Here is a 24909-nt window from a genome sequence, read left to right on the forward strand (position 1 = left end):
CTCAGATGTCGACAAATTGTATTGTGACAAACAGCTTCTGTGCATGGACTATGGATCCTATTGTGCTCTTGTTGTGCTTTATTGGCATTCTTTTGGAATTTTTGTATTCGACACTTGACCCAACGTAAGAAACGTTTGGGAAGCCCAAGAAATCAAAATATTCAAAACTTCAAACTTTTTCCGTCTGAATTGGACATACAAATTTAAGTGGTAAAATAATTGATTCCAACTATATTCGTTTTGAGTCTAACATTCTATTTGCTATTTTTAGGAGGAGGTTCCTAGTTTTCTAGGGCTTAATTTGTACATACGTATATGATAAGTTAAAAATAAGTTAGCTACAACCTTGAGTCAAGTTTGCTTATAGAAGTTTGAATTTCGATTACAACTTTTAGAGATTCAAGTTCAATGAGAACGTTAACCAAACAAAATCATCTGTCTAACTTAAACAGTGATTAACGACTCAAACTTTAAATTCCTTTGTACAAAAAATTGATGAACAACCAGATTGAGGGATGTAGGGTCTTAAAATAAGAGTCCCGATTTAAGAGGTTTGTTTTCTTCAAACTTATAAACTGATTTAAAACTCGATTTTTCCTATTAGAATAAGCGTGTAAATAGTTGTGTACAAATGTACAAAAAAAATAGATTATTTTGATTATTAAAGGCTGTTTGTCCTCGATAACTTCAAGAATATAATCTTGGTTTCAAGATATCGGTGATGGCTATATTGTTAAATTTCAAAAGATGCCAGGTTCAAAGATGACAACTGCCAACAACTTAAGAATGAAAAATCCCACACAATAAAATTTGAACGCACCAATTTATGTCACATCTAACGGTTATGGAAACATATAATCCAACCAAAAACCCATCACTACCCACATTACAATTGTACTAGAACAACAACCCACCAGCTGCTTTTATATATCCAACGCCACCATGTACGACGCCCATATACATATACTCCAAAAAGAAATGTCAAAAAATTATCGCCGTTCTCTTTTCGCACAGCAAAAATTAACCAACAACCACTTTTTTTTGTTGTAATTTGTATAACGTTTCTATTTCTTCTTGCTTATTTTCTACATTGTGTTTTATGTCTTAGCTCTCGAGTGAGTGAATCAGTGCGAGAAATATAATTGTTTGTTCATTCAACAAATTAAATTGTCTTTATTTTTATGTGTGATTAAAATTTATTAACAAAAATTAAAAATCTAAATTTGAAGTTTATCAAAATTCCCCGTTCGTGTCAATTTTGCAACAAAAACTAAGGTAAGAAGAACAAAGAAATTTCCTTTTTAAAAAAATTGATTGTTGAAATTTGCACACACAAGAAAATAAGAGAAGAAAAATAACTCGTATAGTGAAAATTCAACCCGTAGCCATGGCAATTTTCTTTTTCAATACATATCATTTTGTTTATAAATACCCTACCCAAGACAGGAAATAAATATACATAAGTACCCGAAGGCAGAGCCCATCCCCGTAGTATTTTGTATCATGAGGCAAAATGCCGGTATAATCAAATTAAAGGCTTTGACTATGGATTACGTGAAGATTTACAAAGAATTACGAACGAAAAAGCTTCCAATCGGAGAATTCGTCATAGCTATTTATTTTTTTATAAAGATAAAGAAATTGTTTAAATAATATCTTGCATGTGAGTCATTGACAAAAAATAAAATAAGCTTGATTTGAACTTGGATTGGTTTTCTCTGAATGATTAATTCAAAATGATATCGAGAGTTTATTTTTAGCTTAAATATCCATTTGTTTTTTTCATAAACCTTTATACTTCAAGATGCCGCTAACAAGAATTCTAATATGGATTTTCCATCCAAAAAAAATGAATCTTTTGGACATTCAGAATACAATCCTTGCATGTGCATCATTTCATTATACCTATTGTGCAAAAAAAAAAACTGAGGAAAATGAAAAATCATAATGATGGACAGGGGGTCGGTTAGGTAAGCTCTAAGCACTATGCCTACATCATTATAAATCAAGAAGAAAAATAACATAGTGTTGGCAGTTGTTGGCATTATTTTTATAATTCATAATAAATGCTCCTGTTCATTGATTTCTCTGCTGTCTCTGCCACACCACACTCACAAACTACTGCGGATGCAACACCAAAGACCAAACACAAACTTGTGTGCAGATAATAGATATATTTATAGAATAGGAGGAAATTCTTATCCCAAAGTCAGATCTTGGATCGTTGCAATATCAAGGTTGTGTTTTGTTGCAATCCAAACAGAAAAACTGATTTTTTTTGTGTTGTTGTGTTGCTCTTGATTTTATTTATTTTATTCTATTCTGGTTTACTCTTTTAGAGCCATATTATGTGAACCAGTTGGTTTGTTAGTTAAATGACCCAAGTGTACAACATGGAAAGAGTTTTCTATTCCGTTTCTAGATCTAGAGATTTTGATAAGGTGCTTAAGACATAGAATTTATTGTACGGCGATTGTTCAAAATTTAATTGGAACTAGGTAAGAAATACATACATATGTGTGGATATTATGTATAATGTAATGTTTTAGTTTTTCTGAATTATTAACTCATTTAAGAACATAGTTCCAATGAAAAGATTAGAATGATCTAAGTTTTGTCTTGTTTTGAAAATGTGTCTAATAATATATTTAAACCTTAACCCTTCAGTGCACACGTAGGGCCTGACATGCCCAAGTGAAAATAAAAATAAGTATAAAATTGGAACCGTCTTTGGAAATAAAATAATCTTTCATCTACCTTCTACAACGTAATATATGTATCTTCGAACACAAAAATAACGGTAATAAGTTCAGTAGATTTTCACTAAATAGAGATTCGGGCCTGATATGTCCAAGGTATACATTCACGTTTACATCAGGTAAATTATTGTTTATTTTTATGTTACTTGCAGGAAAAATAAGTTTTGTTTGTAAATCTAAATCAACTAGTCCAGATATGCCAAGCTGCTTGAAAAAAGCAGACGGCTCCTGGACAAATTCAAGTAATGAATCGCTGAACTTACTATTGGACACTCACTTTCCAGGTAGTTCTCTTACCGAAACTTGTAACAGTTATTTACGTTCAAGTTCAAATACAACATATCCACAAGGTCTAATCACAAGGGTTAATAGTTGACCTAACTCAATAATGTTACAAAAATAGTACCTACTATTAATGAACTTATCTGAGCAAGTTTTGAATTTATTTTCACTTAACTTTGTCAACTCAAATATATAGAATGCTTTTTACTGCTTAGCAATAGCTCACAAAACCAAGCATCAATCATTGGTACCAAGAAAGTAATTCAGGAGCCAGACTTAACTTCGCCAGAGTTCAAAAATCGAAATTATTACTGTTTTAGGGGCCAGTTATAGCTATCATTGAAATCGATCAACATTTTTGAATCGATATTTGACTATGACTCTTGGATAAGAAATGAAAATCATATACTGTTCGATCGGAAATCACTCGAACATTTTTTTTTTGAGGAAGAAAAAAGTAATTGCCAATTTGTTTTTCTCTAAAAATATATTTTCCTATTTTCCGGACGGAAATTCATTTTCCTGAACAGCTGATACTTTTATGTTCAAAAGTGAAACGAATCGTTCCACTGATTTGTGTTCCAATTTCACGCAATTCAATGACAGAATTCTGTCAGTAAAATTTGTTCGGTGGATTTTAATCATAACATTTTTTTCAATTACATTATCTTTTAATGACAGCAATAAAATTCCTGTAAAGAAAATTCCAATGTTTGTTTTCAATGATGAAAACCAATGATAGATATAACTGGCGCCTTAGTAATTTTTTCATGGTACGGTATAGAGCAACCATACACCAAGCATCATTATAATAGAGGTTTTCGTAATAAAATGCTATTTGAGAAGCTGTCAATTTTGACATTTGACAATTAAAAACTACGCCATTACCAAAAATGGATATTTGGACTGTGGAGTCCCAGTTCGCAGTTTTTCTATTATAGTTTCCGTATTATTTCTCGAAAAGTTCATCACAATTTGCAATCAAAATTTTGTGAATTAAAACTTTAGGCTTTTTTCTTTAGATTCACGATCAATTCAAGAACTTAAAGATTAAAAAACATAGAGCCGCAAATGTGCGAATCGGCCATGGGAAATTGCATAAACAGAATATGATGCTGCAACCGTATCTTTCGCGGCGTATATCGTTTTCCATATTACTTGAAATGAACATCAATTGATTTCTTTCTTTTTGTTAGATACTAAAATGAAACTTTTATAGAAAAACCTTGTAGTATAAAAACCATAATGTATTTAAATTTTTATACAAACACGAAAAACAAATATTTTTAGGGAGTACTTATTTCGTCTAAATTTACGATATCTTCATTATGCAATGCTGCGAAGGGGTTTGGAGGCATCAGACCTGAAAGATTATAAAAACTAAAATCCAGTCGTTTTTCATTTTGTTTATAGCGACTTTACTTATTATCTAGCCTCCTCATATTTAATGTTTGTTTATTTTTTGTAAATCCTGAAATACAGAAAGATGCCGATTTATAAGTATTATTTTCGAGAATTTTATTTCTAGTTGATTAAAAAATTACTCAACACTCAAAACAGTATACTGCACTACAAGGAACTGAAAGTTGTTCCAATATAATTAGGTACAGTTCTAAATGTGTCCTTTGTCATATCTTTTGATGATTCAAACTCAAAATAAAAACAAAAATACGATTTGTATCTCAAACTTATTATTTGTAATAGTCACCTGAAGAACTTGTTTCGAATAATTCATTAATCTGATTCATATTGCTTTAATACAGCACAAGTTTGATAATAGATTAACTGTAGTTAGTTCAATCGTGTTCTCTTAAAATTGTTTCATTATTCTAAATTAATCAATTTGTTTTAAAATTCTTATCTTTTATTATTTCATACATATTATAAGCATGATTTATTTTTTCAATTCAAATATTTTAAGAATTTTTTGTTTAAACCCGATAAACACGTTATTGCTGTAAGTATTCAGAAAGACGTATAAAAATAAAATGATCTTATAGGGTGTTTCGCAAATAAAATGAAGTTTTAAATAAAATTTATTATAACACAAATTTAGAACCCTTATTATGAATAAAAAATCATATATTCGACTGAAAAGCAAAGCGAAAGAGAAATCCAGGATGAACATATGTACATATAATATCTAGAGAAGTGAACTGCGCCATTCAAAAGTATTTGCTAGATCCGCTTTTCATAATAAAACCATTAATTAATTCAAAAAGAGTTTTTTTTCTAATATCTATCTTCAAATGCCTTACATTTTTCATTTGTATTTATATTTAAATGTGCAGAGCATTCGTATGCTTTAAACTATCACTTTAACACGTAGGTCATATTTATTTTTGCACTTATGCCGCCGATCACTGAATTTCACAAAATAATAAAAATAAATACCCTCCTACAGGAGTGTTTCCCAATTAATGTATGTGTAAGAAGCATTTGAAATAGTTTACAGTTGGTTGTTTTCAATTTTATATGCACATATTTCGAATTTTGAATAATCTTAGAAACGTTTAATATGTCAAATTATAATCATGTACAGTGTATGTTATTTTTTTTTAAAGATTATTGAAACTAACAAAGTGTGAACTGTTTTAAGGCTCGTTATTGTTTGCATAACATGTAAAGGTATACCCAAGAAAAACACATCTATTTATTTATGTTTCTGCTTTGTTAATACCCTAACATCTTAACTCCGAAAAAGTTTTCTAATTTATTGTAAAAACCCCTTTTTCTAAATAAATGAATGTTTTATTTGAAATAAACAAATCTACCATTAACGAAAAAGAAAAGTATTACGAATATTATTCCCTTTTTTATTTTAGTTGAATGGTCTCTATATATTTTCAAGGTTATTTATGAAAATTTCCTTTCAAATTTTCAATTTCATTTATGAAAACAAAAAACTCACACAAACATTCATCCCCTTTTCATCAACAACACACACCCACCGCTTTTCTAAATATACCAGTTCTTAAATCTTGCCATAAATTTGTTTATCATTAATTAAATCACGTCATATTATTATTTTTTCTTTCTTATTTTCTATATTTCTGTCTGAAAGTTCTGTAGCGCCCTTAGTTTTTGTAATTATTAGACAACAACAAAACCGCAAATATTCTTGTTTTATATTATTTTCTGTGAAAACAATAACAATAAACACTTTAATATAGTGCGGTGAGGGTTGAGGGGATGAAATATGTTTATTTCTGTTTACGAAAATCATAATAAAAAAAAAGAGAAAAAGAAATCGTAATCGAATATAAATATTTAAATTAATTTAATAGTTTTGAGGTAAAGGTGTGGTTTTGTGCGATTGCGCTAACCTAAAAATATTTATCGCTCAGATTTATTTATCAATCTAGTCATCTGTAAAATGATTTTCTTTTATTATTTTAACAACAACTGCCACCCCTATCCAAAGCTGTTATGGAAAAACCGGTTGGCACGTGCTTTACCTGTTAAGGGAAAACATTAAATCCACCCATTACTGGTTTGAATAGCTTCACGTTGTAAGTTTTAAGTTGGGAGTTGTAAGGAAGTGCAAACATACAAAAATATACAGTCAATGAACCTTGCAATGAAATGCACCCTAGAAACTTGTTGGTCTCATCCATCCTGCAAAGTAACGTTCAATACATAATTTTGATCTCAACTCTGGCTTCTGCTGATGGAAGACAAATAATAAATTTACCTAGTAGATGTATTACTAGTGCTGCGTTTCTCTTCTTGTCGTTTGTTTGATCCGGGACAGTAAACCGAACCCTGTTAACAGGGTTGAGGAGATGATGTATGACACAAACAGGAAAAGGACTCGCACCTTGAGTATGAAATACTGCGCATGTGTTGTTTATGAAATCAAATTGCAGCTCTCAACCACATTCCATAAACACGGTTAACCTGAAAGAGAGAGATTTGAGATAGTTCAGTAGAGATTTCTCCTGATTTGCCATTCAATGTGTCTATGATAAAAATTCCACGAATTTCTACACCATGCTATTATTTGGTCATCGTTGTCAGAAGTTGTCATTTTTTAACTCTCCAAATTGTACTCTTTTTTTTAACTCTCAGTTTAGTTCAGCTCAGCTCACCGGCTTCCGTTACTCTTGCTTCTCCATAATTATTATAGTAAAAGATACTTTCGTGAGCGTCTTGAACCTTTCATCATCTGCAATGTGCGATGGTAGTGGAGGCGGCGGCGGAGGTGGCGGTGTTGACGAGGGTAATTTTTATGTCAAACGTGGTGTTCTTTGAGTAATATGACGATGGACGCGCAAAATTTCAACTCCGATCTCTGAGGTAGAACTCTCAATTTATTTAGTTAGTTCGCGACTTAACTTCCTCCACGGAAGCTGTATTTTGTTTGCACACGCAGTATTCATGCAGTGATTCATGCTACGCGTCGTCGTCGACTTCACGGTTCTTTCTTCAATTTCTTTTTGAATTAAATGTATGTGTGGACAAATAAATAAAATCGTGGTTCTAATTGATTAAAAAGTGTTTCTTCAATCGATGATTGTTATAGTAGATTGCCATTGTCGTGGGTTTGTGTATAATTAAGTGATTAGAAAAGACTTTAAAAAGTGATCCACTAGCTTTTGTATGTTGCATTAAAAGAAAGAAAAATATTTATAAAAAAAAGTCCCAAAAAGAAAGCGAACAAAAATGATAAAATCGTTTTTGGTATATACACGTTTTTGGGGTGTGTTTTGTGCGGCACTGTGTTATATGTGTTCCCGGTTACAGTTGACCTAAATCTCTAGCTGGTACTTGTTCTGGTGCTGGTGCTGATTCTACCTAACTTCCTGCCCACCTAACAACCCACATTCTATTTTTGCATGGGATGGGATTTGTTTAATCTTCGAATAATTCTTTTCTTATTTTTTTTTGGATAAGTGAGTTCTGACACTGGGACAACATAAGGTCGTTCACACAAAAGATTTTTAGGCTACCTTTTTTTATCTGGTTTATTTGATAATATGTACAATGAATTTAATTAAAACATCAGATTTTTGAGAGTTTTTAGTTTTAATTAAAACATTGGGAATTTGTTTTCATCCCATATTTTTAGTTTAAAAAAGACTTTTCTTGGTTAATTTGTCTTGAAGTTTTTAACATATAGCTAGGAGGTAGTTTTGTTTGGAAGTTGCAGAAAAGATAAATTGTTTGTACATTCGTACACATTCCATATAGTATATATTTGGCGCTTTATATGAAATGAAATATTGTGTTTTTTCGTTCGTTAGCTCAATTTACATTAAAAATACTTAGTGAAGCTTGTCGGAGTCATATAACCTTCTTTTAATTGGGTTTCCGACATAATTAATGGGTTTTCATAAAATTTTAAGATTTTAAGTAATTAGTTGTTTGTTGTTTTTGAATTACTTAATATTTCATGTTTTAAATCATATATTTCATGGTTTTATGAAAGAAACTAAAAAAAAACATACGGTTATTTTTTGTTTTCGTCATGATAATAGCTCCTGGGCAGGTTGTATTTTATTTTTTAGCTACGCCCCTAGGTTATAAAGTATAGTGACATTGTGGCTTTCTATTTTGGACACGCATTAATGATTTAAGCGAACATACCCAGCTACCTGTATTGGAAATATTTCAATACAATTTAACAGTCGCATCAGGCTAGTCTTAGTTTAAATGATTTGAACTTTAATTTAAATTCAAAGGATTCCATATTTATTTAGGATATAAGTTTGCTGGAGTTGAATCTCTTTTTAAAGTAACTCTTAAAGTTAATAATTTGTTTTAAAAGAAAATTCATACTAATACATTAACTAACGTCGGTGTTTGGATTATATTAAAATAAGGTTGATTAATTAGAAATTTATTTATAACAATGTTGGATTTTGAAATAGCTACGCGGCCTCAAAGTCTATCAAAAATTAGTACATTCGTGTTTCGTTTTGGTATTGGCAGTCTAGGTACAGAGAATATGAAGAATTATTTGCAAGGAAGTGTAAATCGCTTTTCTTTATCCAATATCAAATAAACTTATAAATATATCCAGTACTTAAAGAGTTTTAAGTTCGGAGTTGGCAAAATATGTTCGGTTGCCCGTCAAATTGTGATATTATTCCACCTGATGTTGGATTTCTCTATAGAATCTTATTTTAGCAAAAGTTTATTTGTAGCGATTGGTGTACTGCCATTACAAAGTACAAAGTTCATCAGCTTTAGAATTTCCTATAATTTAAAAGGATCACGTTTTCTTTTATTTAAATCACGGCTTCTATTATCACTCAAGTTTTCCGCTTGGAATACGCTACGATGGTCAGGAAGGCGTAAGAAGCGGTTTTTTCCTTTTGTCAGTTTTCAGTCCTTCGATCAGATATCATTATTTTTGTCTTGTCGGCTTAAAATGGTTAAATATCAAATTATTTGTTTTGAACTAAATGAAAGTGAAGTACATAGTTTAAAAATGATGCTGAAGTTGATTATTAGCTTCTTTTTTTTTAACCAAAATAAGAATATTTCAGACATGAAGTCTCGACACTATACCACATAATATCTGGTACGAAAAGGAACTGCAAATAAACCATAAGGTCAAAGTCCTACAGCTTCTTTCTAAAACCATAAAGTCTAGCCTAGTGTATGCAATGTTTACCATAACTGCTATACGTTTCCTATGCATACGTCATATACATTTTTATATCAATGGATCTTTAACTCGACCAAACCTTAAAAGTGTATTCAACACGTTTCTTAGCACTAAACAAAACGAACAAAAATAAAGTATATGCATTTCATCACCATAATAATTACAAAGAGCATCGACATTGCGACACAGCTACATTATACCAATTCCTGTTCTCCTATTCCTGAATACAGCGTCACGCATTGCTTATACCTCATTTGATATTCATTATACTTTGCTCTTGTTGACCCAAGTTGATGTCGCCTTAAATGTGTTAGAGATTCTCGATTACTGTGTATGCGATGTTGCTTTTCATCCTAGATCTACGTATATGCAAAAATAAAACCATATACAGGAGCACATAAACTCTAAAATAAAGAAAAAAAGAATATTAAATTTTCGGTTCGTATACACAAAAAAAAAAACGGTTTTTTTTATACATATGTCTGCACATACATTCAGGGAAGTCCGGAACCATATTCGTTGAAATGCAGAGTGAACATTTCTCATTTATAATCTTGCCATGAATAAAGCTAACGAAAAGCTTAAATATTAACGCCTAAAGGTCACATTACTAAAATATAAAAAAAAACTACGAAAACGAAAAAACTTGAAGCAGAAGAGTTTAATTATGCAAGAAAATATCTACTTCACCTAAAAGTTTATTTTTTTTTCTTGTAGGTTTTTTAAATTATGTCCTTTTTGTGTAGGGCTATAAACTTAAAAGAGGTCATAGTTTCTAATGTTTAAATTTATAAGAAATTTCTAAGAAAAATTCTCTTTAATGCGTAACATCAGAGTTAAGCACCAAGTGTCAACTTATTAAATCCGTGTAGTAAGACAAGACTTAGATAGATACAGGAAAATCATAAACCAAAAATTTCGTTCTACTTTTGGTTCAGCAGTTTACCAATCGATGAGTAAAATTGATTATTGGAGAAGTTTGTTTAGAGTTTTCTCTCTCTTAGCTCTGTCAGCTTTTGAAATCAACAAAAAACAAGAATTTGAAATCACTATTCGATGTCGCTTAGTTCGTATTATGCAAGGATGTGTTATAGGCTATAAAAGTGACAACAATCCTGATTTTGCGAGCAGCTGTATATCTCTGCCTTAATCCTTCTCACTATATTCCAAAGGATACTGCAACAAAGCCTATATTGCGTGACACGTTGCTTTATGGCTGCGTATATTCCAAATTAATTGGTGGATCTGTTACACACCCAAAATCCTTTCCTTATCTAAAACAGTAACTTCAAACATTTTCGTTACTTGTTATCCTGGATAGAAACCACTCACAACTCACCCCAGTTGAAATAAGGGATCGTTCATATAATATGGGTCACATTCTTCTTCTGACCTAATTAATGCAAAAGAGCTAATATAAAATATTGATAAAGTAAAAAACCCACACGAATAGGTATACGGATATCAATAGGTATATGTAATTTATTTTTATTGGATGAATCCATAAAAGCGGGAGCAGCTGTCAAAACCAAACCAAACCTCAAAAATATGTGCTTTCCTTTTTATAAAGAAAAATACAAATATGTGTATGCAAATAATAATTCCGATATGCTTTGTTGTTGTTTATTTGTTTCCTTTCAGAAAGAAGGAAAAACTTTTCCTTTTGGTTATATATTGAAGTTCTTCTCTCATAGAATCTTGAATAAAAAGACTGATAGGCTAATGGGATGCGTTTGCCAGATTTTTGTTTCGTGCTTTCACAGACTTTCATTGTGGGTTTGTGCCTCAGTCTTAAAATGGCAGAAGATCCTTTTCAAAAATATTGTACATTCCTTTTTGTGTGTTGCAAATAGCAAAAGTGAAATAAATATAAATTCAATGCACCATATAATAAATATTTTTATATTTATACCTAAGTAAATGTAGGTCAGACAACACAAGGATTCATTTAAGGAGGGTATTAAAATTTATAAGAACTCCGTTCCCCCAACAACAACAAGAACAACTAAATATAAATTTGAATCGTAAATACCTAGGTTCATACAAATATATAAAAATATACCTACTCGTGCTTTATTAAGGACAATTCATAGTAAGATTTTCTATAGACAAACTTAGAAGAAGAAACCCTACACAAGTGAGAGCAAATAGAAAAATGAAATAAAATCATCAACTAATGCACTTTGAGTATTATTGAATGAAACGCCAGCATTTTTATTTCTCTGTCACTTCATTTAAGTGCGTTTTACTTTTCGCTATATGTAAAGCTATTTGTATATTTTTAAGATTTAGCTTTTATTTACAGGTACTAAGTAAGATATTACATCTATTTGTATGTTTGTATATGCAAATGATGTCTGCCTCTTCCTCGCAAGTAGTAAGAACATCGAATTACTTACAAAAAAAGAGGACAAATTAAAAACTATCTTAGTACCATACAAAAATCATAAGTTTTTCTTACTTGAAAAAAATTAAATTGCGCTAAAAAGTTAAAACTGAGTGGAGTGGGAATTAAAACAATTTTTTTACTTGCTATAAACTTTAAACAAAGTGCATTGAACTTGGTAGAAAGGTCCTCTTTGTGAATAGTGAATTAAACGTTCCACCCAAAGTGACTTCTATTTTTATGTTGACTTTAAAAGGCCAACATTTGGCAAAGAAGATGTTTTTCTATTTGAAAGTTGTAATTAGCCTTGCTAGTCATTGGGCAGGTTCAGACGACATAAGGGACTTGAAAGTAGGGTAAGTTTCTAGTATATAATTGGCCTGCTGCCAAAAAATTACCTTCAAATTAAAGCAACTTTAATGGAAAGTTGACTGAAAAGTTTGTCAATACAAATCTCCCTAAGTTTAAAGGCAGTCTACTTTTGTCAAAATGACAGTTGATCATGGCATTAATACCATTTAATGTTTTGTGCAAAAGGGTTATATGTCAAATTGGAAATAATTTATATTTCTTTACAAATCGTGATTGACTTTTAGCTTGCCTGAAGATTGGTTTGTAGACAATTATGTTTTTGGTATTTTTTGTACGACGAACTTAAGGTGGAGGTTAGTGCAGTAAAGTTCCGAGTTTGAAAACTAATTTAATGCCTTGGTCAAAGTCTACGTTCAAAGAATGCAGTTGACCGAAAATTAAGTCTTTTATGTTGTCTAAACCTGCCCATTTTTATAACACTTAAACATTTTTTTACCTAACGATAGTAGCAACTGTTCCGTTTTGACTAAAAATATTGAAGGTTTTCATTTATTTTCACATAATGAACATGTCAGAATTCATAAAACTATTATTTTTGAGAAAGTTGTTGAATATACCAAGTTACTAAAGCGGCATAATTTTGTATGAATCTATTTCAATTTTGACAATTTTGTCAAAAAATAAAAACAACTTTCAGCTGTTCACAAAAAGCAGAACAAAATTCGAAGTTAAAATTCTTGTAATACAAAACATTTAATGAATAATTCAACTGATTCGTCGGACGATGATAATTTGATAGATGCGTAACAATTTAATATATTTTCAATTTTGTCAATTTTGAAGTTTAAAAAAATAGATCATAATTACCTTCTATAACTCAGAGGGAAATAGCTTCTTCATCGTCTATTATGTACATAATGTCCTCAAATATAACTTCAACTTACATTTTGTCTCTTTTTAACCAACAAATACAAAAAGCTGAAATCATTTTTCAAGTTTCTTGAAACTCAACCAAAGCTGTTCTGTCAGATACCTACATACATACCCCATAAATTCTTGGATTCCTTTTTTTACATCTCAGCTGTTTTTGATCAGCTGTTATTTTACACGTAAAACACTAACAAAAACGTATCCGGATACCCTATCTGTCTGAGATTGAACGCAGCCATTGGCTGCATTCATATAAGTGGGAATTAATGAGGAACAAACTAAATAAATGTTCATATGATTACGTGTAACGCCATTGGTGTTTTGAAACGTTCTGTCAAAAAGAAAAAGATGTCTTGTTTCATTTCACAATTGACACTTGTACTGTTATAATTCTCAATTCAACTTGAAAATCATTTTCGCTTCTATCAAGAATAAAAGAACTGTTAGTTTGTGGGGTTCAGATAACTAATCGAAAATAACATTCAACAAAAAGGATACTGACATTTTTAAACGATTTTAACTTGGAACTAGAAAATACAATTGAAAAATTGTAATTCCTTTCCAAGCAGACTTTTTAAACACTTTTCTGCAATTAAATGTCAAAATAAAAATAGAAAACTACACGTTAATCTAAAATGCATGTGCCACCCCCATAAAAACCTACGATGCATGGTAGTACTATAGGATTTATACACAAAGCTGATTATTTACGTTAAAATTATTTTCTTTTTCCAACATGTATTCGTAACATCAATAATTAAACTAATCAAAGCTCATAAACACGTACGAAAACCTTTCAACATCCAGTATCTCACGTTTTTCATTAACATCTGACATTGATTCCCTTATAGTGTTAAAAATATATTAACTATTATGACAACAAATAACAAACGTAACACAAATATAAAAAACCCATCAATGTCTCAGGTCTCAGCATCTTCTGGGCTAATACCAAGCAAAGTAAACGAACATGACTAACTTTTCCTTATACATACCTACATTTTTTCTACTTTCTCATCAACTACCAGGAAAAACGTCTCACATCTTTATTTGATCCGCGCTTATTTAGGTCGGCTACATTAGTAAACAGTGTCGCGCGTAGTTATAACCTTGAATGCTCGAAACAAAACCAAACAAAAAACGTGTCATGCCACAATGATATTATCTATACAAAAACAAAAGTCCAATCTTTGGTCTATATATAAAAATGTGTATATAAATTAAATTTCCACCTAAACAATTTCTATATAGATAAATGTTGTGTGTACTCTTAAGTGCGTGTTCTAAATAGCCCCCAGAGAGTGTACAAAATAGGGAAGAATTAAAAAAGAAAAGAAGACCCATTACGCGTCTTCTATACTTGAAACATGTTTTCGTGCTGTCGCTGTGCCAATAATAACGCAAAAAAGGAAGCCAAAACATCTAAAAAAGAAAAAGATAAACAAAAAGTCGCTGCAACAACTGATGCTGCTGATTCTGAAAATAAAGAGGAGGAAGATGAAACAATCGATGGATCCATCGTCGCAGAGCAGCAGAAACATCACCATCACCATCATGATGAAGGGAAAGAGGGGCCAATTGACGGAACATCAACAACAACAACAACGAATAAAGACCCTCAACCCATGCCATCTCAAGTACCACCACCCATCAGCAGTGATGTGAGTGGTGGCAACAACGACGACAGTGATGAGCAATTAAATAGTGAAAATGAAGTGAAAAATCTGCCAAACGACGGACGACACCGACGGATGAGTGAATCGAATCATCAGGAGAACAATAATCTGAGTTCAAATGAAACGACTGTCTCATCAGCATCGACAACAGATGCACCAGCAACCGGATCCCAGGACCCGGAGCAGGAAAAAATAGATGGCACTGGTATAGAAAAATATATACAAAACAAAAAAAAAACTCAATTGCAATTTCCTCTTTTGACACATTCTGTGATCTTATAACTAACAACAATCCACTTAATCTTATGCACTTTATCTAGCACTATCTCTCTCTTTGTATCTATAGTATGTATGTACGTATGTATGTATATTGTATCTATTTAATTTACAGTAACGTCTGCAAATGACACAGATAGCCTACAGGATTCTCATCACCACAAACCCACAACCCCCATCACCAACACCAACAATACCCCATCTTTAGTGCCTAAAAATGGTGACAGCAGCTATTGTTTTAGTGAAAGCAGCACTGTCACTAGTTGTAATAATCATTTAGAAAAAACGTCAATATCGGCGGCGAGTAGTAATGGCGACGACAGATCATCGCCACCATCGGCAACTCTGCCATCACTGCCACGGTCACCGTTATTAGTAACAGCCACATCAGCATCGACATCCACATCCGCCACTACTACAACAGCAACAACTGTCAATGAAGTTATCAGACCAAAGAGCTGTTTGTCACGTCACAATTCGACGAGATCATCAATCAAGAAACGGGTCAATATTAATAATAGCACCGAGATAATATCAACACCTCCAGATTTGCCATCGATAGATGACGATGAAGTCTTTTCTGACTCGATGCCACCGCAAAAGCGTGAAAATATGTGCGCGCCATATGTTGAAAATGGTAGTGAAGGCAGCGGCATGCAAGGACGCTTTGGTCTGCCTGAGTGGTTTAATGAAGAGCGCTTTAACGATTTGTACATATTATATAAAACTTTTCACTATTTTAAACTTAGATACTGTTTTCCTTTGTAGAAATATTGCTTTATTTAATTTTTCGTTTAATTTCGTATTTACCTTGTTAATTTTTGTTTCTGTTAAGCAGCTTAGCGACAATTGTTCTGCTAATGTGGTACTCTTTTAGTTTATAAATTCGTCGGTTGATCCTATTTATTTATGAGTTCAACAAACCCCAATGTATCTGACGTTAAAAGCGAAAAAGTTAAAGTTAATTCAACTTTAGCCACAATTGTTACTGTGTTCAATTTCGGTGTATTCCAACTATGGCAATTCGGATGTTAAAGCTTGCTTCATTGTCTTCAACTAGTAGGCTAAGCTCAGAGAACTGTCAGTGCTTACATTCAAATTTTTGATTTAAGGCTATCAAAACGGAACATCGATTGTACCCTTTGGGCTTAAATAATTTAAAAGAAAAATTTGACAGCTACACCAGCATTATTCTATATGTACGTGATTTGTCATTAAATTACATCTTCGCCCTGAGGAATAATGTAATATTTTTATACGAACGGATCTTGGTGTGCCCAAGAGATATTCACTTTTGTAAAATGGGGTTTCTGGACAGGTTTGGGTCTGTTCTTATTTCTGACATGAATCTTATGTGTTCCGTTTATTTATTCTCACCGCAACAAACATATTCCTTAGTTTATAGAATATTTTTTTAATTTGCCATTGATGGAAACAATCATCAAATATTATACGACTAGTTATATTATTGATGATGCTCATGCTTTGTATATTTACTCGTATCTTGTTTATCTTCTTACCTTGTGCTTCCAAATGAAAATCTTATTTTCAATCAAACTTGGAACAACATGTTTGTGTGAATAAGAATGTTCCCAATATGGTAGAAAATAAATAATATAAATACAAAACAAGTTGATTCCCATAAGGATGATGTGTTTTTGTGCTGGCATGTTTGTAAAAAAAAAAGAAAAAGATTGTATACCACACATGTCTGTTTAGTTATTTTGAAAATATGTCTTTTTCTTTGATGTCCTAAGAGAAATAACAATGTCACTTAAGCGGCTTGTTATTTAATTTATTTATAATACCAAACAAAATGGAAATATGTGAAATATATATTTTTCTATGAAAATGTTTACATACCAACTTTGTGATGAGCAAACCACAAATTGTTGTTGTTGACGGTTGTATTAAACCACAAAACAATGATTAACTTGTTTATATTAATTTAATGTGTTATGATAGGGTGATGGTGATGAGTCATTTAAAGTTTTAAAAACTATGGGTCTTACCAATAATAAATCGCTAAACACACGTTTTAGACATCTATTACATTATCTGATACATTCCCTTTCAAAAACACAGCATTAAACAACTGTCAAAAACTTCTTCATTACGCTATTTTTATACGTCGTTAAAAATCATTGAAGTGACATCATTTATTACCGAACAAACTTTTTTACCGTGTTTACATTCGAATCTAACATTTTTCATTTCAATGGTTACGTTTAGCTACTATTTGAGTGATATATATTCATAGGCAGGTAATTACATTTGTTTATCCCAGTTACAGACTCCGATGATTGAGTTGCAGATTGATTCTGAACAATTTGTACCATGTTTAGTATGCTAGAGTTGTCAAATTAACATTTAACTCCCTCAGTAACATGCATAGAAGACTTTAAAATAAAAAGAATTTTATGTAGTCATCACATCTAAATAGAACAATTTGTCGTTTTAATTTGGCTTAACTGTTAATTATAAGACATTTCCAAAAGCTTGCATGCCTTTCTGCCCCTCTAAACTCTTATTAACGTTACCTCTATTTGACTTATAAATCTGACAGATCTTTTCAAACCCATTTTTCCCAGACTAACTCCTAAATAATGTTGTCTAATACATTTTTTAATAATTCTTCGATATTAATTTATTTATTTATTTCTAAAATAAACAAAACTATACGAGTGTTCCCTCTTGTTAGTTTTTTTTTTTTTTGTTAGTTTTTGTTTGCCTTAAACAAAAACTCAAACACACCTACTTATATGTTACGTTCATCTCTCTCTTTCTGTCTCTCTTTTTACAACGTATGGACTTTTGTTTATATTTTGAATTTTTAAAAATATTTCTTTAAAAGTAACTTCATGGATCCACCTGTTACGCCTGTCGGCAGAGATGAATTAGAGCTACGCCGTCATCGTATTTATTCGGATTTAATAACGGCAGCACAAGCGGCAGTGGGCAATCGGGTGCGATTCAATCCGTTGGGTCCCGATATAGCATCCGAAGGTGAAATGTTTTCTTTTTTGTTTTGGTTTAAATTTTGTTCCTTTTTAAAAAGTTAATCTTCTTAAATACAAAAAAGCGTTAATTTTAAAAGACTTAATGTGTTTTCTGCATGAACCCCAGTTTCTTAGTGAATTCCCGTATAAATTGAAAACCATAGATAACTAACATTCGGTTGAAGTTTCTCCTTTTTTTCTCTCAGTTGTAGGTCTTCAGTGTTTTGAAGATGTTTTTTTTTATGTCATGTGGAAAAAGTTATGACAGCATTTTGGCTGTCAGCTGCGAATGAATGTTTTGAATTATTATTGAACTTGAAAACTTGCACGTCTTAGTTTGGTTGGTTGATTGTCTCTGCTGAATGTGAAGCAAAAGTTTTTTACGAAGATAGTTTCTTTTTAAAATATTGATTCTAAAATTCTTGAAAATTAATTGTTTTTCAATTCAAATTATGTATTTGTTATTATCTAAACTTTTGTAAATCATACTTAATAATTTCATAATATTGCCAAATTTAAGGGTACACAAAATTATAACAGCTGATCTATAAACGAATATTTACTATTTTCAATAAGGGAACCCGTCCTTAATATAGGTATGTATGTGTACTGTGCTTTAAAAGAACTATGCGAATTAATTATAAAACAGACCCAAACAATGGATCACTGAATTGTCAAAAAGATAAAATCGTCGCTGGAAAAGTTCCTTCGGTTCGACGAAATTTAACCAAATGTTCAAACAGGATTTAATTGTTTGTTTTGGAAAAAAAAAACACTTTGAAAAAGGATAAAATACTATAATAAAAAAAAACTGTATTAATTGCATTATCTCATGAACTGACCTTCCATTAATCAGTTCTTCTTTTTATCATAAATCTATCATGAGATATATTTTCATCATCTTCCGGTCCAAGAGGGAAATAATTCAATTATTTTATTTTTGTGCTATAACAAAATAAACCAATAATTTACTTTGACAAAAATATTCCATGATTTTTCTTTATTTTCCTCCTTTGATCAGAAAATAACGGAAATCGTAACACGTCCTTTTCTGCTTTATTTTTGTGAATGCGTGGATGAACTCGAAAGTCTATTCAATTTGTTAAAGCTCAAAAACGAAATAAAAGGACGAACCTACATTACTTTATGTCATCGTTGTCGAATATATAAATATCTTTACGATTCGTAATAAATCAACTGAAGATACTGTTATGTGCGTTAAATGTTCTTCCGGTTTTAGACAAAAAAAGGCTACTTTTATGTGTAGATTAGGGTCATACGCACATGTGTTACATATCTATATCTATATAATATTGTATATGAGATAATCGGTCAATAATACAAAGCTGCTTATCGAAAAGTTCAAATGGTATTAATGGACTTTCGGTTGTCCAACCACATTTCCGGAAAAGCACTTCACATCTGGGTTTATTTTTTACTACGTATGAGGCATGTTAGTTTGAATATTTAATTTGTATTCCAAATGGAAACATGTATACATTATGTGGGATGGTAGATTCATATATTCAGTTGAATATATATATATATAAATAAAATAGATTGTTTTAAGTCTTTAATGTTGTCATGTTATATTCTTAAGATTTTTAACTAACGCCTTCCTTAGAAAAGTCTTAAGAGATTTGGTGGTGAAAACTTGAAATTTGAAGGACTGTTGTCTTACTCATAATGTATGTTCTTTTCAATCGCCCTATCAGAATCATATTCAATTTTTTGACATAAAATTATTATGCAAAAATTAAATCTTTATTGTCCAAAAACGAAACGAAACAAAAGGTTTTGAAATAAGTTTTAATATATTAAAAGTAATAGTTACGTTTTATTATTTTTTCCTTTGAAAATAATTCATACTTTGACAGCTGTCAGAATTTTAACGCCGAATCCAAAGGACTTATTTGAGAATGCACTCTTTGTGACAAAAACTACTCTTGGAGGATTTGTCAATACCTCACAAGAAGCAGTATCTGTAAAAAATGTGGCACAGGCAATTATTGTATTAAGATCTCATTCACTACTTGAAACTTTTTTGCTTTAATGACGTCAACTGTCATCATAAGTTAGAATTTTATACTTTAAACATTTATGGAATGTTTGTACCAAAAAAATACCAAAAACAGTTTTAAACTAATCTAAAATTTGTCTACAAGTTATAATTTTGGAATTAGTATCCAGTTTTGGTTTAGTTCAAGTACACGATATACAAAATTAAGGTAATATATTTTTAGGTTACCAACAAATTAAATAAATGACAGCTCTGACGGCTAAATGATATAAGAGACTCAAGGCAAAGCAAATTTCTAATGTCTGAAAATTGCTTTCCAATACTGGAATGCTAGTCAAGAAAAATCTCCCTAACCATCAAGTCCAGTCAACTTATGTCAAAATAACAGCTGATCATGTTTTATCATTCAATTGAAAATTGAACTTTATTACTTAGTGATATACTATGTATTTATTTTCGTCACAACTCCATTCAATGTGTTGTATAAAAGAGTTTTTGTTAAATTGGAAATATTTTAATATTATTTTTAGATAACGAAATACAAATCGTTATGGACTTGTAGCTTGTCTGACTAGTGTTTTGTAGACAATAATGTTTTTGTTTTTGACAAACTGAAGGTAAGGGGCAACTTTCCATTGCCGCAGCACGAATTTCCTTCTGATTTTTTTCTACAGTTAGGTAGGGGTCTCAATAGAACATGTTTTAAATATTAAGGCGAAGAAACAACTTAAAGTCATATAAAAAAATATTTTATTTTTCGGACTTAACCCTACTTTTTATTGTATTACATTTTTTGCGCCTAAAACAAGTTCTTTTAAATTGAAAACATGTTACCCCCCTGCAATCCCCCTGCTTGGGATCGCTATAGGATTTGGGGTGGGTGCGAGTTTGGCAAGTATGGCAACACTGAACAAAAAACAGGGAAGAAATGTCAAAATGAAACATTTTTGCGTGTTTTGTATGTAAAAAAGTGAACTTTGAAAATGAATTAAAAATAGAAATAAATGTTTCCTCGCTCTAAAATTGCTATAGTTATTATTTATTTGCACATATCTATCAAATATAAAAACCGCGAGTCGAAATTCGTGTTGCGATAATGGAAAGTGGAGCCGAAGGTGAAGCTAAGTGAAGTAAAATTCTGAGTTTTGCAATTTATGACACATGGAAAACTAACTAGTTGACATGGTCAAGATTTACATATGTACGTGCCAAGTGAAAAATAAGTAAATCTCTGCTGTTAATGTCAAAACAAATTATGATTGAAAAAAGTACCAACATGTTCATTTTTATGTCAATGTTCAAGTTAAATTTTAATATGCAATCGAAAAAAAGAAAACGCTTTAAGCATAACACTTGTGGCCCACCCTGTATAGAGTATATTATTTTCATTACCAACCTCACCTGGCAAATGATAAAACACCGGCCTTATAAGGTTATTGATACCTTTATAAACAATGATGATATAAATACATTTATAAAGGTATTATTGTTTCTGTTTAGTTCTGGGTAAATATTTTCACGTTTGCCCGCCAGCCCTCCGCGTTCGTCGTCGTCGTCGTCGGTAACAATTCAATTAATACATATAAATATACATAAATCTAATCTCACACATCTTCTGATTAATTTAAAACAAAATTGATGAAGTATTAATGTGTCACAATTGAATTACTTTTGGTATATAAATATAAAACACAACAAACAGTCCAAGTCCATGAATGTGTTTTTTGGTTCTGCAAAAATATAATCGGCATATTGTGTGGACTACATTTTATTTAAAATTCAGTCTCTGTTGAAAATTTCATACGAATAGACTTCTAATATTTTGCTTCGCGCTTCGCGTAAGTTTGCAATTTTGTATCTATTAATAAAATTCTAAACATACACAAAATTATAAAATAATAATAGAAAGGCTTTCATCGAATCAAAAGGAATGGCACAGTGTTGAGGGTCGAGTGCGTAAAAATATACACAATTTTGATGTGAAACAAAGTGTCCCGGTTTCTTTCACCCTCGGTTTTTGTATATACATATCTTTTCGCGCAAAAAAGGGGTTATATATCGTGACCATAGGACCACCATTCAAATATTTACCCAACTAAATAAACATTTTATCCTTAATTGTTTGCACGCATTTTTCACTTTCATTATATTAATATTTTTTGTATACAAATATTTGTTTCTTGTGATGATTTGGAATACCTACATATTTGTTTTATTAATTAAATTAAGAAAATGACAATTTAACACTGTTAGAATAAAAACAAAATATATCTTATCTTATCAGTTTCCAAACTAAACACACCTTAGTAACTGATGCATCAAAACAAAGTAATTTAACGCTTTATCTCCCCCGACCTGACCGTCCGTCGAAATATGTAGCTGCTTTCAAACTTGTAGTCAGTGACACAAAACATTGTTTTTTTTTTTTATATGATGATTAATCGAAGTTCTTACCTACTTATATTGTGATATAAACATTCTAGAATATCTCACGGATGTTCACCGGAAAATAATTATTACACGAAGTTTGACAATACACAAGCTTTCAATTATAGAATATGCAACACAGTTTTTGTATTTAGTGTGGTATTTTTATACACTACCTATAAATCTCAAGAGTACTGCACCGGACAGTCATCATCTTACACAGTGGGGAAGTGCATTATACGCGCATTTTTAAAAGCTTAACTTTTTTTTCTAAAGAAGAAAAATCAAAAAAACACAAACCAGTAATTTAAATGTGAATTATGTAAACGAACTCACCACGTTTTGAAGCGTTATTCAACATCCGAAAACCGTTTTCCGATGTGCATTTAATGGGTCAAACCTTGAGCATGTGCTTCGGGCGCACCTTAATTATAAACGATACAAAAACCTGCAACAATCCAGGTATATTTACCTACCAGAAAAAAAGCAGTGTTGTTCCGTTTTGATCCAACCAAACCATACCAAAAAATCCTTTGACGTTACTCCTTCTTGTGAATGAATAATAATAAAGTGTGTCAGCGGGAGAGTGACACAGTGTGCTGCTTAAAAAATAAAATGATTTAATCATTGGCATTGGCCGTGTTTCAAAAAAAGTTAAAAATAGTCATGGAATAATTATTATGTGTGAATTTTATTTTACAAAATAAAAAAAAAAAGTTTACACAATTTATTTTATTTTTTGCCACAAGGGGTGCATTTAAACTGAGGGAGATTTAAAAATATTTAACTCGTGGGTGGAATGTTTAAAATTATACCTTTAATGACCTATGGTAAATAAATTAAACTATTGGCAGTGATGTATGGAAATGATATGCTTGACTCAGAAGTGTACAAACGTCACAAACTACCTTTTACTAATATGTTAATTTATTTATCAGGTAGTACTCTTGTCGTGACGGTTAGTGCGTAGGATTGTCATGGCAGAGGGCTTGGATTTGATTCCCGCCTGTGCCACTTAAAAGATTTTGAACTGTAATTCAAGAGTAATTCTTGTTATGAAAAGTGCTTTATAAAATCAGCCGTTCGGATATCGCATACCCTTCAATCCCTGAAATGACTCGCACACAGAAATGTTTAAGAGTTGTCACTCCTCTACTGAATGTTGCGCCACCTGATTTATTTGTTTTTTAATCTTAAAAAACAACCATATTTAAATATTGATTAGTACGTTAATGTTGTTTTTTTTTTATCGGCGACATTGTTTCCTATTATCACTCATGGGCGCATTGATAAAGGGCAGGTTCAGACGACATAATGGTTGAAATACAAACACATTTCAGCTTCGTCTTCGTCTGCGTTACGTTGGGCCTGCTTCTTCGAGGTTGCTTTGAATGACACTTCCGAAGCTGAAGCGTGTTTGTGTTTCAGCCATAAGGGACTTGAAAGTTAGGCAAGTTTCTAGTATCTGATTGGCCAGCTGCCAAAAAATTACCTTCCAATCAAGGCAGATTTAATGGAAAGTTGACTGAAAAGTTAGTGAAGAAAAATCTACCTAACTTTTAAATGACAGTTGATCATGTTTTTTCATTCAACAGAAAGCTGAACTTTATTGCTCTATGATTTATTTATTTTCTGCACCGCTTCATTTAATTTTTTATGTGAAAGGCTTCCTTGACAATTTAGAAAAGAAATAAGGAATATTTCTTTACAGTACAAAATACAAATCGTGATGGACTTGTAGCTTGCCTGAGAAGTGTAGACAATAATTTGTTTGGTACTTTTTGTACTATGAGATTATAATAAAGTTTTGCGAAGTAAAGTTCTGAATTTGAAATTAATGACACTTGTAAAACTAACTAGTAGCTTTGGTAAAAATGTACGTTCAAAGAATGAAGTTGACTGCAAATGAAGTCCCTTATGTTGCCTGAACCTGTCCAAAGCTAGTGACGAAGTATACAAAATTCAACTAGATTTGTGAATGCAAAATTACACTATGAAGCTAGTCAATTTGGAATCGTCATATTAATGACAAATACAAATATATAAAATAAAAAACATTTGTGTTTTCAGAACTTTAAATAGTTTCTTTCTTTTTAAATTCAATAAAACCAAATAAAAGATATACCTAATATAATTGATTTATATTTGTATTGAAACACCGAAAGATTCATTTCATTTTTAATTCTTGTGTCCTTACCGAGCAGCTGATTGTGAAACGTCAAAACC

At 31.3% G+C, this 24909-nt stretch overlaps 1 protein-coding gene and 1 long non-coding RNA gene across 5 annotated transcripts in view; one reads left to right on the forward strand and one right to left on the reverse strand.

Annotated features, from left to right (window-relative positions):
- Positions 1-1089: 1089 nt before the first annotated feature.
- The window catches only part of LOC129949070 (adenylyl cyclase-associated protein 1), a 30028-nt gene continuing 6208 nt past the window's right edge, over positions 1090-24909 (forward strand). The window contains exons 1-3 of one of the 4 annotated variants that reach the window (XM_056060294.1): positions 14607-15166; positions 15353-15947; positions 18092-18243. In XM_056060294.1, coding sequence (XP_055916269.1) covers positions 14653-15166; positions 15353-15947; positions 18092-18243 — 1261 coding nt within the window. In that variant the 5' untranslated portion in view covers positions 14607-14652. Of the gene's footprint in view, positions 1276-14606; positions 15167-15352; positions 15948-18091; positions 18244-22879; positions 23146-23488; positions 23514-24909 lie in introns of those variants that run through there. The other 3 variants (XM_056060295.1, XM_056060296.1, XM_056060297.1) reach the window with 3 other exon arrangements.
- Positions 6307-22642, reverse strand: LOC129949071 (uncharacterized). Its single transcript, XR_008782000.1, has 3 exons — positions 22559-22642; positions 6736-6941; positions 6307-6659 (listed from the first exon to the last, which is right to left on the reverse strand). It is a non-coding gene; the product is annotated as an uncharacterized LOC129949071 (long non-coding RNA).

Source organism: Eupeodes corollae, chromosome 3 (genome assembly GCF_945859685.1).
Source record: "Eupeodes corollae chromosome 3, idEupCoro1.1, whole genome shotgun sequence".
NCBI classification, from domain to species: Eukaryota; Metazoa; Arthropoda; class Insecta; order Diptera; family Syrphidae; genus Eupeodes; species Eupeodes corollae.